The sequence below is a fragment of the Clarias gariepinus genome, chromosome 15 (genome assembly GCF_024256425.1).
Source record: "Clarias gariepinus isolate MV-2021 ecotype Netherlands chromosome 15, CGAR_prim_01v2, whole genome shotgun sequence".
Classification (NCBI taxonomy): domain Eukaryota; kingdom Metazoa; phylum Chordata; class Actinopteri; order Siluriformes; family Clariidae; genus Clarias; species Clarias gariepinus.
The window spans coordinates 28925571-28942389 of NC_071114.1; the positions used below are offsets into that span (position 1 = coordinate 28925571).

Consider the following 16819-nt stretch of genomic DNA (forward strand, 5'->3'; position numbering starts at 1 on the left):
CGGTACGGCCGGAGGGTAATCAATCAGCGGCCGGCGGCGGGAGCGGGCGCTAAATCACGCCGATGCTAACGCCGGGCTGCGGCTACAGTCAGACGTCGGCGCTTCACCCGATGCGACAGCCTGACGGATCGCTGAACTACAGTCCATTAAAGATGGAGCACGCTGACACAACACGCCATCAGTCACACCGCGACGGGACGAGACGGGAGGGGACGGGACGGGAGGGCGGAGACGCGCTTGGGGTGAGGGAGTCACCTGTTCCAGCTCGTGGATGCGACAGACTTGGGACTGGTAGTCCGACTCGGAGTGTGTGTGAGTGGCTCTGTAGAGAGAGAAATCAGACTGGAGCTTCAGCACACACTCGTCCCTCTCCTCCACCTGGACACACAAGCACAGAGACACAACGGGTCACTACATAAACCGCTCAGATATCAGACAGAGAGACAGAGAGACAGGAAACGAGTAAACAGACAGAGGGAAAGTGAGAGAGAGTGAGACAGAGAAAGAGGGAAATGATGGTAAAGAGATCAAAAGAGACAGCAAGTGAGACAGGAAGAAAGACTAAAGAGGCAACTGAGAGAGAGAGAGAGAGAGAGAGAGAGTAAAAGAATGAAGGCAAAAAAGAGAGACCAAGAAAGGTAAGACAGATGAGAGGGGAAAGTGAAGAAAGAGAAAGGAAAAGTCAGAAAGAGGGTTTCATTTCAAGATTCAAGATTCAGAGAACTTTGATTTGTTTCTGAGGGGAAACAAATGTTTGTGGGAAAGACAAAAATAGAGAGAGAGAGAGATAGAAAGAAGAAGAGACGAAGAGCAACAAAGAGAGAGAGAGAAAAAGGGAATGACAGAGAGATAGCAAGAAAAAGACCAAGAGAAGGGTTAAGACAGGGGAGAAAAAGAGGGGAAGGGGAAAAAAGAAAAAGAAAAGAAAAAAAGTTATACGTAACAGAGAGAGAGAGAAAGAATGAGGGCAAGAAAAAGACAGAAAAAGAAAGAGGGAGGGGGAAAAGCAGAAAGAGGGGGGAGACAGAGACAAATATTAATAGAAAAAAGAAGAAAAGAGGAATAAAATGAGAGAGAGACATGAAAGGGGAAAACAAGCAGAGAGAAAGTAAGAAGAGGAAGAAGAGGGACAGAAAGACACCAGTAGAGAGAGAAAAAAGATGAACTGATTAAAGTTGAGTGATTTCTGAGGAAACGCTGCCTGTACAAGTCAGGTTCGAGTTTCGATCTGAAGTGTAACGTTCAGACTCCGAACATCATGTCTTCATTCATCTACACCGTAGGACGGACTCTGACCTGACTGCGCAGGACGGCCACGTTGTCTCGGAGCGTGTCCATCACCAGATCGCGCTCCTGCGCGTGGGCGTGGCTTATCTCCAGCTCCCTCTGCGCCTCTCTCAGTCGTCGGCTCAGGACGGTCAGGGCTTCGTCTCCGCTCTCCAGCTGAACGCAGCGGGCCTCCACGTCACGCCGCAGAGCCGCGACCTCCGTCTGCAGACGCGCCACCTGCTCCTCTCGCTCTAACACCTGATCGCATTTAAATAAAGCGTACACACACACACACACACAAACACACACATCTAAAACACCACCGGTTTAATGGTCAGCTCTCTCACGGTACAGATCACAACACTGAAGCGTAAAGACGGTTGTTCTTATCATTTTTTTTAATAGATAGACGTGCAAGGCCAAGATAATAAGTTTATCACTTGCCACTTTAATGAATATTTGTCCTATTTATTGTGTAAAGTTGTACGTGTTCTATAGACTGAACTGATCTTTCAACGATTCAGATCATGAACCTCTGAATGGCTAAAAAAAAAAGGTTTTGGAGTGGACTAGTCAATGTCCAGACTTTGGCCGTTCCTGCTCAAAATCCCTCCAATGTGGCTGAATTAAAACAATTCTTGCAAAGTAGAGCGGGCCAAAATTCCTCCGCAGCGATGTGAGAGACTCAGTTGCTAGTTATCACAGTCAGTTATTAGGTTTAGGGGGCAATTACTTTTTCACATGGAGCCAGGCATGTTTGGAGAGCATTTCTTTTTTTTCATTAATAAACAAAATCATCATTTAAAACCTGCATTTGTATTTACTCTGGTTTAGAGTAACATTAAATTTAGCTTGACGATCTTAATTGTTTGAATCAATCAGGCAGGGGGACAAATACTTTTTCACAGCACAGTAACACAACATTACATCCTAACATTTAAACTTCACTGAATATGCTGGCGTTCTTATCGCGTAGCCGAGAGCTTTGTGGGGGATTAGAATTAGAGTTTTTAATGAGATATAAATAAATTTTAATGAACTCGGTTAATTGATTTTATCCGAATATATAAAGCGGTGGTGGATAAACAGAGCAGAAATATAAACGATTACGGTTTTAATATGCGGAATAAATATGTGGCAAACCGGGTTTAATTAGCATCTATAATCTAATTCGCTTTAATACAAAGAGAACAATTTTTCCCACTTTTAATTTGTTTTTCATTTGTTTTTTTTGTTTTTTTTTACACTTTTGCTGTGAATCCTATTTAAACAAATATTAATAAACTCTTCCAGCCTGCGACTTCAGATTCTTCTGCTTCTTTTTGAAAACTTTGACTTGAGCGACTCGGAGACTCTGGTCAGACCTGAGCGGTGCTCTGCCTGCGGTCGTCCTCGCGGCTCTGCAGCGCGCGTTCCAGCTCTGCCATCTTGCTCACACACGTCTGGTATTTCTGCTTGTAAATCTGCGCCGACTCGCTGAGGGGCCGCGCCCGGGCCTCCGCGTCCGCCGCTGCGCTGCTAGCCTCCAGTAGATCCGCCTTCAGCTGAGTCAGCTCTGAGTCCTGAGAGCGGAGAGCTGCTTCCTTACGGGAGACCTGGGGACACAACAACACACACATACACACTTCTCAGTAAGGATCTAACAGAAGAATTCCTGTTAGCACTGTAGCTTTTTAATCAGGTAACAAAAAAAAAAAACAGCGCAATGTATTGGCACCCCTTAATCAATGCACACAGGGTTGTCGTGACGTGTAATGAGTTTACGAATCAGAACGCGTGTATCTACAGTAAGAACGAACGTGTAGCTCTCGTGTAAGAGGTTCGACCTCGTCCTCTGCGTCTCTCTGCTGCCTCCGCGCCGACTCTATCTCTCGCTGCAGGCGCTCCAGGTCGGCTCCGTGCTGAAGCAGGCGACTCCGCTCCTCCCGCAGCTCGCTCCTCAACCCCTGCACCTCCTTCTCCTGGCTCTCCGTACGGCCCTGCGCCTCCTGCTGACCCTTCTGTACCTCGGCACGGAGTTGGCACAGCGCCCCCCGCTGGCTCTCGCACTGAAACAACCAGAGATGGAAAGTACCTTAAGAGTTAAGAACATCTTTCACGTATCTGCATTTCATTTAAGTAGACTTATTAGAGAATACTTTTACACTTTTACTCCACTACATCCTGAGTACATCCTATACTCCTAACTAACTATGTTTCTCCTTGTGGTTTGAGGGTTTACTATAAAAAATCCTTGAAGGTGACTACTTTGTTTTTGTTTACTTTTCCTCAAGTGTACTTCTACAGTACTTTTACTCAGGGTCTTGATTTAACAACTAGTTAAAGTTATATTAGTTGCCATGACAACCACCATCTGCGCCATCTGTGCGCGGGTCCATGTCACCCTCTAATCTTAACCAAGATTCATTCAGTGACATCACAAAACCGGAGAAGCCCCGCCTCTAAATCGGATCCACCTCGATGTGAATTCTGCTACTTTTACGAAATCCCCTCCTCAAGATTTAAGAAAGCTCTGAGTGACGACTAACACACTAGTAGAGCACTGAGCACTGTTAGTAAACAGACATGCTGTAAGGACGTCCGCCACATGTTGATCCTGTGCTCATATTTCATTGCCGATCACCCAAAACTGACAGTCGGCAACGGCATTAACGTCCAGTTTTTTTTTTCTTCCCATGTACACGTTTGCACAAATTAATTTAGGATAGTGCTACAGGAACGGAGATAGCGGCGTGTTTATTCGCCGTCTGGAGTCGAAATGAAATTTGTTCCGATTGACGGAAAAAACGTTCGTGTGTAATCAACGGCTGCAGATAAGCGCGAGAGTGGCGAGTCTTGCTCGCTCCGAGGCGCGCTCCTGTGGCATTTTAATGACAGCGGCTCGGCGTTGGATTATTAGACTCCGGAGTGTAATATGCCAGATGGGATAATATTATAATTTTTTTTTTCCCCTCCTGCTTATGATGCGTTACAAAAATAAGAAGCAGTAGAACAGTTGAGGAAAAGTAATATATCACACCAGCTCGCTCAAAACATACAAAAACACACCCGGCAGAGACAGAGAGAGAGAGAGAGAGAGAGAGAGAGGGAGAGAGAGATAGAGGGAGAGACAGAGAGAGAGAGAGAGACGGAGAGGGAGGGTCAGATTGGTCTGCATTTACCTCGCCAGCGTCATTAAGAGCGCTGCACTAATTGTGTTGTTTTAAGAGAGTGAAATCCGATAATGACTCCATTAGTGACTCGGCTGCAGCGATGTCTCTCAGGGCCGACGGTGAGAGGACGACGTGTGTGTGTGTGTGAGTGTGTGTGTTGAAATAAAAAGAAATGAAGAGAAGGGCAGGGAGCAGAAACACAGAATAAATGGAATAAGAGGCTGGAGAATAAGCAGAGATGAGGAGAGACGACGTCTCCCTGAGGATGAAAGCGATAGAGAGAGAAAGAGAGAGAGAAAGAGAAAGAGAGAGAGACAGACTGACGGAGAGTCTAATCAATATTACACTCATGGCTGCATACATTAGCGCATCAATCAGTGCTAAGCTGCAGCGTAATTTTCTAACTCCCCTATTTCTCTCCCAACCTCATCAGACGGACAGACAACACCCCATGGCTATTTCTGATGAGTTTCAGCAGCTGAGAGAGAGAGAGTGAGAGCAAAGAAATTGTTTAAGGACCTCTCTCTCTCCCTCTCTCCCTCTTTCTCTCCCTCTATCTCTCACCACTGATTAATTTCCAAACTGGGCCGGCGGTGTCATTAGCATAAAATGTCCATGGATCAAAACCCGTGCAATGAAACCCCTTCATCAAGTCGCTTGTCAAACATAAAAATTTCAAATCTCATTTTGTTTCTAATATCGTTTTCGTCCTGACAAGGCGAGAAGGTGTGTGTGTGTTTGCGTGTGTGTGCGCACATAGATGTGAATGTGTGCGTAAAAGGGAAAGGACGGTATAAACGCAGAGACGGTAACGGGGACACTCTTGTGGACGACCTGAGTTATCAAACTAAAGGAAAAGAGCTGCGAGCGGCTCCGCAAGTGTTGAACAGGTCGACTTCGTGTGTTTTTTATGTATTTCTTTATTTTTCTTTTTCTTCCGTTCAGCTGCTCGACACGTGCGCGGCCTCTTCGTGCCCTTTCAGATAAACACGTCTCTCGCTCATCCTCTCGACATAATGCTGTAACCGACCAAAGACACACAAAAGCACAAACACACTCCTCCCTCCGGAGCAGGCAGAAAGAGTGTTTTTTAATAACGATAATGATATGAATACTGCAGATATTTCTGCCTGTGTTTTCTGTTTTAAAGAATCTGGTATTTTCTAATGAACTCAGATCCAGTTTCTGAATTTAAATAAGAAAAAATTTTATCTGTTAAAAGAAAAAAAAAGAAAGAATAACATCCTTTTGCTTTTAGCTTGCAATATGTCAGGAATATATTTATATATACTGTATATTTGAAGATGATCATAAACAGGCCCTTCATACTCGAACCAAAAACAATTCTGCACAGAAGAGCGGGCCAAAATTCCTCCACAGCGATGTTAAAGACTTGTTGCTAGTTATCTCAAACGCTTGACTGCAGTTGTTGCCGCCGAGAACGACAACAGCAGTTATTAGGTTTAGGGGGCAATTACTTTTTCAAAGAGGGACAGGCATGTTTGGAAAGCCTTTTTTTTCTCCCATTAATAAATGAAATCATCATTTAAAAACTGCATTTTGTATTTACTCGGGTTATGTTTGTGTAATATTCAAATTTGCCTGATGATCTAAATCACAAAACTTCAGGAAGGGCGCAAATACTTTTTCATGGCACTGCATACACCACCTTCTTACCGTAACACTCTGTCCCACATTTGCAAATACTAGCAATTTACATACCTTAACTAAACTCACCCCACCACACACACACACACCCACACACACACCTTAAAGTCATTAATTATAAAAAATAACCCTGCTCTGAACGAGGGGTCCATTGTTTAGATTTAATAAAGATACAAAATCGATGAGATTAAATCAATCTTCCCTAATAAAAATAAAAAAAGCGCTACATCGTGAACCAATCAAGGTGCAGAACCAGATTAAAATTAATGGAGGAACCGAAACCACAGGCTAATTAAATGAGGCTAATTTGGAATTCCACGGCTTTGCGGCTGCTGATGCGCGCTACACGCGGTGGTCTGCTCCTGGGAGAGCGGCTCTACTGTAAACACACTCCGGTTATACACATCTATACACACACAAACAATCCTTATTCTCCCTCTAAACAAGTCTACTGTTTTAACACGGTCTTATCGTGTATAAATGTTTAGCATGGACACTGAGGTTCAGGATGTAAATAAGAAATCTGTAAAAGATTAAAGTAATGCACTTGTTTACATGAAATTTAAGGTGCACAAGGCTTACTTTTAATGCAGTTTCAACACACCAGAAGGTAATATTTGACGCACAACAAACATAGTGCAGCATCCAGAACGCTGAGAACAAGACCAGCCTGATCTGAAACAGGAAAGGAGCCGATATCTGTGCCCTGACCTGTGTGTGAAGATCGTCCTTTTCTAACTGGAGCTGAAGGCTTTTGCGTTTTTCCTCCTCGAGTGTCTCCTCCCTCCGAGTCAGGAGCGTCTGTAACCTTCTCACTTCCTCCTCCAGGGTCGTGACCTCCTCAGCTTTAGTCTTTACCTCCTGAACCTGGCCTGCGAGCTGCAGACAAACATCGCACACACACACACACAAGCTTCAAGGATCTGCTGTTTCTGTATGACACAAACGAGCAAAAAGCAATCAACTTAAAGCAGGACAAAAAAGATAAATAAATAAATAAATCCACATATATAGGATCAAATAAAATAAATCCTAGGTGTCAAAAAATGTCAATCATGCTCAGAATTTTGAAATGTGGTCACAGACTTGATGGTGATTTGTTTTTTCACATCATTATACCTCTTCATAATGGATCATAGAATCTAATAAAATCTAGGTAAACTAATAAATAGTCTGCTGTAATAGTTACAGGTAGTCCCTGACTTATGAACGAGTTCCCTTCCAGGAACACATCTATAAGTCGGACCGAACTTGAACAGGAAGTAAAATTATGGTCCGTTCGTAACTTGAATGTTTATAAGCCGGGGACTCTGATAGATATTACATCCATCCTGTGCACTGAACTACAAAATAATTCGCTCTAATTTACATTCAGGCATTTTGAAGATGCCCTTATCCAGAGCGACTTATATTTTTATCTCATTAAACATCTGAGAAGTTGAGGGTTAAAGGCCTCGCTCAAGGGCCCAATAGTGGTAACTTGGTGGTTGTGGGGTTTGAACCTGGGACCTTCTGAACTGCAGTCCAACGCCTTAACCACTGAGCTACCCCTGACAGCTAATAAATAATAAATCCACCCTGTGCACTAAACTATTAAATAAATACTAAATCCACTGCTAAACCCAATCCGGTGCAATAAAATACTAACCACCTACTCACCCTTCACCCATCGAGGAGGAGCTATAGGCGTCTCAGCGCCATACAAAAGGATTGAAAAATAGCCCGTTCCCTGCAGATGTTTCCGCACTGAACAGCTGATCACGGCCTGTTAACTAACCACTACACTACTGCACTGCCTCCTTCACTTTATATTGCACTTCACAATTCTGTACATACTGTACGACACAGACGTCCATACTGTATATACGTACACTACCAGTCAAAAGTTTGTGATTGATTTTTCTACATTCTGTGTACATTACATACTGTGTCCAAACTTTTGACTGGCAGTGTACATTTTACAATTACTGTTTGCACAGATATACGTACACACATCGTCGGACAAAAAATTTATACACCCTTCAAGAAAAGAAAAAGTTCCTTACAAATATTTTAATACTAAATGTATTGCTATATTATGCAGTATATTGATATATATGATCATATTCATATCATATAAATATAATATACATAATTCTAATGCTTTTCCTAAATGCATATATAATTTTTGACTGACTCTGTTCATATATCCTATACTAACTGTACCACTGTACATCTGAACCTATAACCTGAGTCTACAACATCTGTTACTTATTGTAAATAGTCCACTTATGCACTTTTGGTTAGATGCTAACTGCATTTCATTGGCTTTGTACTTAAATCTAATCTAATCTAATCTAATCCATAGAAAAGGGTCATTTAGGATCCTCCCCACACTGCATGCTCTTCATAAAGAGATTAAAACCATGTTTTGGCCTTAGAAAGGAGTCTCATTGGAGGTTAAGCTTGAACTTTTCCAAGATTTAATGTTGTGTTTTATAAATAAATAAATAAAGAAAACAAACAAACTGCAATTCTTTGCAACCTGCTGTAGCGTAAGAGGAATAAAACACTTCTGCATACGGTGTTTATCGACTTTGACGTGGGAGCAGTAACTCTACTTCATCACATGATTAGTCATTGATTAATTTCCTCCAATAGCATGACATGGGTTTGGCACAATAGCGTAGCGGTTAGCGCTGGGGCCGGGCACTTCCAGGGTCCAGATTTGTGTGTGTGTGTGAGTGTTTGGGCCTCTGAGCAGGATAAAGCGGTTTACAAATGGGTGAGAGAGAGTTTAAAAGTAAACCTGAATGAGTGAAAACTCATAACGGAAACCACCTGGAGGACATCAGCGATGATCGTGTCCTTATTCCGTCCCAAGTTTTAAATGCAAAACTAAAACTCTGCTTAAATCAAAGCTTATCTCTTTCAAACTCAGACGGATATTAAAAAAAGCGAACGTATTTCTGCACGTACACGCGCGCACAGAGCACCTTTAACGTTCTCCGAGCTGTGATCACTTTGCAGAATTAATTATGGCGCGTGTGTACGCGAGTGTGAAATTACCAAAGAACTCCAAAGCGTGTAATTACGGGCGACACAGTAAGCAAACAATGGGCTGTAAGAAGCAGGCGAGCGTGTGAGGACGAGGACGGAGTGGGGGATTGGGTGTGTGTGTGTGGGGGGGTGCTGTTTATCAGCTATCAAAGCCCATTGTGGTCCTGCGCGCGCACACATACACACACACACAGGGCTGCGGAGCCGCATCCGTCCCGTTCTCTGCTGTAATTATTCTTTCCAGGTTCTTACGGTGCGAAAAGTTTAAAAGATGAGGACAAAGAAAAAGATGTAGTAGACGAGTACAATCGCGCCCCCCCCCCCCCCGCTTATACACACACTCGCACACGCTTTCCATCCCCTCCATTTGCGTTCCGTTTTCATCTCCAGATTAAAAAGATGTCTCTGTGCGAGTCCGAGTAAGAAACGACTAACTAGTCTGATGCACGAGGTAGGGGTGGGGGGAGATTGGGGGGGGGGGGGGGGCTTACGGGGACGGCGGAGACGAAGACGGCTGCCCTTCAGCAAAAATGAATTTTCCAATCACAGTTAGTTCTGCCATGAATAAATAAACAAATGAATAATTGAGAGGAGCGACATAAATAAATAACATCACAAACATTTCACCGGAGCTCGTAAGCATTCTGCGGCTAACTGGAGCTGCATGCTAATGATAAAAACACGCAACATGGGAGCAGGTTCTGATGCATTATTCAACGCTCCATCCATGGGAGGGAAGAAAAAACAAAAAATAAAAAATATAAATATAATATATACATCAAGCGACTCAAAAGGTTGATTTGAGATTGAAGTGACAGCGATGTCCTGTTTATGACACGCAAGGACACTCGCGGGAAAAACAACCAGCCGCCTGGTCAGACATGAGAGAGGGCTTTCTAAGGTGAGGTCTGGGTTTTAATCCTCACCCTGCCCTTCATCCTGCCCCCCCTCAGGCCTGCCGAGGCCTCCGGTGCGAAGCGGCGCGTGCCGAGGGACGAGGCAGAGACCCGGTCGCGGCAGGACGGAGAAGCGCTGGGCGGTCGATGAGAGGCGGGGTTCTCCGCTCTCATGTCTACTCTCATGTTCAATTTGCAGCCAGTGATCTTGGAGTCAAGGGTAAAATCGATTTTATAGGTTTCTCCTGTTTACTGTCTCTCTCTCTCTCTCTCTAACCAACGCAGAGGAGGCGAGCGAGACGGGAAATAAGAGTCCAGAAGCTCTTAGAGGAGGTATAACACTAATACTACTATTAATTATAATCATAATAGAAAATGCAAATTAGGAGGAAAATACACAGGATAATAGGATGGAGAAGAAAAAAAAAGAAGAAAGAAAAAGGCAGTGATTAGGTGAAGAAAAGAGGATGAAAAACAAGCAGAGACAAAAGAAGAATGGAAAGCAAGAAAGAAAAAAGAAAGATAAAAAAAACATGTGGATGAAAAGAAGAAAATGAACGAGAAACTAAGTAGAAAAAGATGTAAGAAAAAGAAGAACCAAAAAAATTAAAGCATTAAGTTGAATGAAAAGAAAAGGAAGTATTAAAAAGAAGGAGAAAAAGGAAAAAAGAAGAAGAAAATGGGAAGCAGGAAGGGGAGGTAGACAAAAAGAAAATGAAAAAGATCAAAGATTAAGAAAAGGTGTAAGAAGAAGCAAAACAGAAAGAGGAAGAATTAATAAAAACAACCAAAGAAGAAAAAGAAAATAGGAAGAGGAACGAGAACGGGAAAAAGGGACAGTGAAAGAAGGCACTGAATGTAAAGAGAAGGAAAAAAAGGACTACAAAAAAGGAAAAGAAGACGAAGAAGAAGGTTTGAAGTGGAAGAAGGTGTGAAGGTAATGAAGAGGAACGAGGAAGAAGAAAAAGGCTAAAGATGAGAACGAGTTAGAATACAGAGAATAAAGAGAGAAAAGAAAGAAGAAAAGTAAGAAGTAGAAATACAAAAGAAAAGAGAAGAAGAGAAGACAGAGAGAGGAGACGTGACGTGACAAACTGAAGGTGTAAAGTAGCACCTCGTTGTGCGCGGAGATCAGAAGCTCCTGTGCGGCGCTCAGCTCAGCGGTTAACTTCAGCACGGCCTCGTCTCTGCAGGCCACCTACAGCACACGCACACACACACACACACACACACACCAAACTCTTCTATGGTATCAGCCCAAAACAGTATAACATCATTCTACACACATAAACGTTAAATAACAACAGATTAATCATCGTTTATGAACATCTGTAACATCTGTCCTAATGAAACAATATAAACTAATATGCTGTGCTTGTGGTGTGTGCAGCCCTGACGCTGCAGATGTGCTGCAGATGTGCTGCTACCTGCTGCTGTGCGCTGTGCTGTCTCTCTGTGAGCACACGGAGCTGATGGTGCTGCTCCTGTAGCTGAGACAGCAGTGTGTCCCTCTGTCCTTCAGCCTGCTGCAGCTCCGCCCTCAACCTGGACACCATAGCTTCTTCTTCCTCCAGCTACACACACACACACACACACACACACACACACACACACACACACACACACACGTGTATGTATATATATATTTTATATATTATATATTTATATATTAAAAATTAAAGGAGGAGGAATAAGAGGCAGCAAGAAAGAAAAATAATAAAGCAAAGTAAAAAGAAAGAAGAAAAATGGAAGGAAAAGGAAACAGAAAAAGAGAAGAAAGAAAGAAAGAAAGAAAGAAAGAGAAAAATAAACTCAGGAAGATGGGGAAAGAGGAAGAAGAGAAGGAAAAGAATGGAAAATAAAAACAAGTAAGAATTAGGAAATAATAGAAAATGAGACGAAAGAAAGAGAAAGAAAGATAAAGGATTAGAGAAAATAGGAAAAAGATAAAAAGTATGAAGAAAAATGAGGCTGAAAAAGAAAAAGGAAGAAAGAAAAAGAGAGAAGGAAACAGAAAATAAAAAGAGAAAACTAAATATGAGAAAGAATAGAAAGATTTTCTATTCTTCGTAGAAGAAAATAAAATAGAGAGACTGAAACAGAAGAGGGAAGAAAAATGAGGTTGAAGAAAAAAAAGAAAAATAAGAAAATAGATAAGAAGTTATAGACAGTATAAAAAGTAAAAATGAAGAAGAGGAAGATGAACAGGTTAATGAATGAGGAAGAAGATGAGGAAGAGGAGGAGAGTGCGGTGTAAGCGGTGGGACTGGACCGGTGATGTGCTGGACCTGTGAGTAACAGGTGGTGTACTGGTGCTGCAGCTGGTTCAGCTCAGCCTTCAGCTCCTCCTGTCTCTGCTCGTGTCCACGTCTCTGCGTCTCCTGTTCAACACAACACAGTCTGTCTGTCTCATGGAGCGCGGACACGGCGTATTTGTCTGTTCTAGATACACGTGTCAAGCTCCGCGTGCGTCACCTCGTACTCCTCCTGATCGGATGGACGTGTGTGATGCCCTTACCCACTCTCTCAGCTCTCTCCGGCAGCTCTTCAGCTCGGCGGTCACCCGCTGCAGTGCATCCTGGGAGGTGACGAGCTGCAGGCAGAGGTCGGCCGCCTCCTGGTCTCGGGTCCGAACTTTCTGTCTCAGAGACTCCGCCTCCAGGCTCAGAGCGGCCACGCGGTCCTCACGCTCGTCAAGCTGGAGAGAGAAAGAAACTATATTCAACAAACAAAACCTAGCTTCATTACTTACACTCAGCGATCAGATTAAATAAAACTGAACACGAAGTCATAATAAAAACAAAGTGCGACATGCTAACGATAAAAAAACAGATGGAATCCCATAAATTCAATGAAGTACTGATAAAAGCACGACAGCACAGTGAGAGCTTCTGTCCATTTGCTTTTCCTCGATGTGATCCGTGTTTGGAGGCAATTTGTCGTTTTGAGGAAACGGCTCGTCTTCCTTCAACGGCGAGCGGCTAATACGGGCTGCGACCGCGCTGCTGCTGCTCGTTCGCCGGAATGACTGCGGATTCCGCGTAATTATCTGTTAAACAAGCCCTCGTCCCTTCTGTACCCGTCTTCTGCTAACTTAATAATGCAAAGCATGACGAGGAGAGATTTTCTACTAAATGTTAAAATAGCACATCGATCACTTTGTCGCCAATTACAACGACAAAAACAAACATGGAAAGGCATGGGAGGTTAGCGAAAATTTCATTTCCGGAAAGAGTGTCAGGTTGGACTGAGGATTTTGTTGTTCTTTTCGTTTCAAGAAAGAAAAAACAGGTCTTTTTTTTTTTTTTAGATCCTGAGATGCACGGTGTGTCAGAAGTTAAAGGGATAATTCGGATTTTTTCCCCCTCAAGCCTGTGTCTTAAATCAAAATGAAAGTGCGTGTAGAGTGAGTACATCACAATGGATCCTTTATGATTATAAATGTTCCCGCTCTACACAAAAGCAGAGAGGTTTGTCACTTGGATCTTGAGTACGATGTGAGTAATTGGGGCCAAATTCCACATTTCTTTATTTTGTGCAAGAAAACACATTCCGGTTAGCCATACAGCTACTAGTACCAGGGAGAGAAAAGAGTTAAAAATTATTTGTACTAAATAGAATGCAATGAAACACATGGAAAGAGGGTCGTGGAATTTGGCCCCAATTCCTAACATTGTACTCGTCTTCCAGGTGACAAGCTTCTCGGTCGGTCTGCAGCGCACCACATGCAATTACTTTGCGATGCACCTCAATTTCGACTTGAAAAAAATTCTAACTATTCCTTTAAAGGCTTGCATAGTGTAGCGTTGGCTAGTTTAATGTATAACGATACGTTAAGCATACTTCCTCTTTCTTCTTCTTCTTCTTCACCCAAAACAAGCAGCAACATGACCCAAACTAGACTGATGCGGGCGATCACTGCCAGACAGATTCCTCGAAATGTTCCGGGTTTCAGCGAGGGCGAGATATAAGATGTTTGCACCCGGACCAGGGATTTGTTCTCTTGGTGGCTCGAGGGCACGGGATGGAGTTTCACACTTCAGTAAACGTACTGAACTTTCAGGGCAAAGGATAAGAATCTGTGAGAGGAGGGAAAAAAAAAAAGAACAATTCTTGAAAGTGACCCGAGTTGCTAGAGGACACAAAAGTGAAGAGGATAACGTTGTGGTGTAAAAAAAAAGAAAAAAAAAGGGATGACTTCTGGGTGTTTCTAGTATCCGGCATCATCTCAGGCTCGGCAGGATTCACATGATGTCAGCAAGTATGAGAACTGAAGACCTGCTCTCGGCTTGCATGTACATATATATTGCATGTGTACATTTCCCTTATAGAGGGAATTATATCGGGCTGATCTGCTGGCTCAGCACAAAAGGTTAATTAACCACTCTGAGCTCATGTGCATCTTTGAATGAGCGCACGGCGGCATCGTGGAGCTGCTTTTAATAAGCCTCCGTGTCTCTTGACCTCCGACGTCCACCGTGTCCTTCTCTCTTCCTTATTTATCTTACACTCTTCACTTTCCACCACCCGGCTTATGCTCAACCTACCCATCTTTTCCTTCTCTACTTTTTTTCTGTGAGAACCATGGGGTTGAGCAAACACTGTACACATTTGTTGAATTGCGATTACATCACTTCCTCTTCTGAGCACGATTTCGTACACAAGTCCGGCCCACCGTGCTCGGAAATACACAAAATCGTTCCAGAGACCCACCTCTGCAAGCGGGTCTGTTATGAAAAAAAATAAAATGAAAAAATATATAAATAAATAAACTGATCCCAGGGCCAAGTGTTCTCACAAACGGTTCCCAGACCCCCAGTGAGAAAGCGCCCACGAATTTTTTGCATCCTGCATGTTGAACATCCCATTGAAAAGTTGGTCCTGCTGAAACAAGCTTTAAAAAAAAAAAATATATATATATATGTGTTCTTAAGCTTGACTGAGCCCAGGCACTGACGTTAGGACATTGAGGACGCACCAGTATTAATTCCAGCTCTTCCCATTAGTGGTTAAGATCACTCGGGGGTTCTGTGCAGGACACTCCAGTTCCTCCAGTTCAACCATAACACACTTGACCATAACAAACTTTTGACCTGGCCGTGCATAACACAACCATTATTCTGAACTGAAGTGGATACATACAGAATTTAAAAAGAGATAAAAATGCAGTATAGTGTTAAAAAAGTGTGCGAGTATATACAGTATATATATATATATATATATATATATATATATATATATATATAACTATGTGGAAACCTGTTATATAAAGCAGACTGGATTTTTCCGCCGGACTGGTGTATATATGGTACTTTCCCTTCATGCGAGCCTCTAAAAGCCTCTCAGTGTGGCTCACCTTTCATAGCGCCCACTAAGGGAGCCACGCACTTTCTATTTGGCGACTGCCTCTGAATAAAAACGCTCTATGACGCTTATTCAGGTCTCCCAGCGGCAGGTTAAAGCGCCGGGAACAAAAATACAGAAAGAGATACAGTAGGGGAGCGTACAAATACACGTGACATGACTTATACGTTTTCTTGACCTCCTCGGAAAACGACTTCACTCATCATGACCTACCCGAACCTCTCTCTCTCATACACACACACACACATTATATTATACAACAGCACCACCGGGTCGCATGCAATCGACGGCCAAATCCGTGTCGAAATTCAGCTTCCCTGCTGTTGTCCAAACGAAAAATGTCTCCCAGGGCCTTTTAATGAGTTTTTCGACTCGAAAGTGGCGACTTGTCCTTTACGAACCGACGAGCTCCCGCGGTGACGGGGCCGGCGCGTGAACGTCGGCGCAAGTGAAACGAAGGCGTGTGAGTAAGTGTGAAAATATAGTGCAACGTGGGCCGCGGGTAGAGGCCTCCATTAATCAAGCTGTCTGCGCTCTGTTTGGAGAGTAATCTTGTCCAACCGCCGGAGACGCACTTAGCGCTAAGTGTTGCTTGGACGACTTTTGAAGGAGGCGCTTTATCGCGGCCCCAAAAACACAGCGAGGTCGCGCTGGGAAAACATTCTGACCTGGGGCTCAGACCTCACAGACAAACACCTCTCTCTCTCTCTCTCTCTCTCCATCTATCTATCCATCTTACACACACACACACACTTTAGTAACCAGTAGTTCATCATAAAGATTAATATTTATCTCAGTTTATCATAATTCCGTGCTTTGAAACTATGAAAAAGTGATGTTTTTATTAAGTGTAGTGTATTTTTTTCCCCTTGAATGTGCAATAAACTCTTCAGGCTCCACCCATCACTAAATTTAACAAACAACTGTATAATACCTTTAATTACGATCTATTCTATCTGCACTGCCAAAAAAAGTCGTCTTTTCAGACGGGTCAAATGATTGGCCTGCATGAAGCAAAGGAAACATAAAAAAATGAAAAATGAAATTGCGTTAAAAACCGTCAAATGCATTATTAATTAAATAATATCCTGTAAGGATAGTACTGAGCGGTCATCGTCACAGAATAAAAAAATATATAATTAGAATAAATAATCAGAAATAAAACACTTGGTGAAGTTGCATGATAAATAATGTGTTCAATCGTGAAAGGAAGAGCATTTTCCTATACACACACGCAATGTAATGAGAACTCACGGGACTGGGACTGAACAGCTGTGTGTCAGTAAGAAAACCACTCGTTAGTGAGACTCAACAGGAAAAAGGCTTTAGTTCGCCAGGAACTATAATGACTGGACTTTGGAGTGATAGAATAAGGTCATGTGACCTGATGAGTCCAAACTGAGCCTATTCCAGAGTGATGGGCGTGTCAGG

The 16819-nt window shown here is 43.0% G+C and overlaps 1 protein-coding gene across 1 annotated transcript in view; it reads right to left on the bottom strand.

The window, feature by feature from the left end:
* Positions 1 to 16819, bottom strand: part of LOC128542983 (trichohyalin) — a 186307-nt gene that overhangs the window by 27324 nt on the left and 142164 nt on the right. The window contains exons 15-23 of the mRNA XM_053513234.1: positions 12543 to 12722; positions 12313 to 12405; positions 11452 to 11598; positions 11139 to 11222; positions 6801 to 6968; positions 3096 to 3317; positions 2634 to 2864; positions 1297 to 1527; positions 256 to 378 (exon numbers count right to left, since the gene is read on the bottom strand). Of these exons, the coding sequence (XP_053369209.1) occupies positions 256 to 378; positions 1297 to 1527; positions 2634 to 2864; positions 3096 to 3317; positions 6801 to 6968; positions 11139 to 11222; positions 11452 to 11598; positions 12313 to 12405; positions 12543 to 12722 (1479 nt within the window). The remainder of the gene's footprint in view (positions 1 to 255; positions 379 to 1296; positions 1528 to 2633; positions 2865 to 3095; positions 3318 to 6800; positions 6969 to 11138; positions 11223 to 11451; positions 11599 to 12312; positions 12406 to 12542; positions 12723 to 16819) is intronic.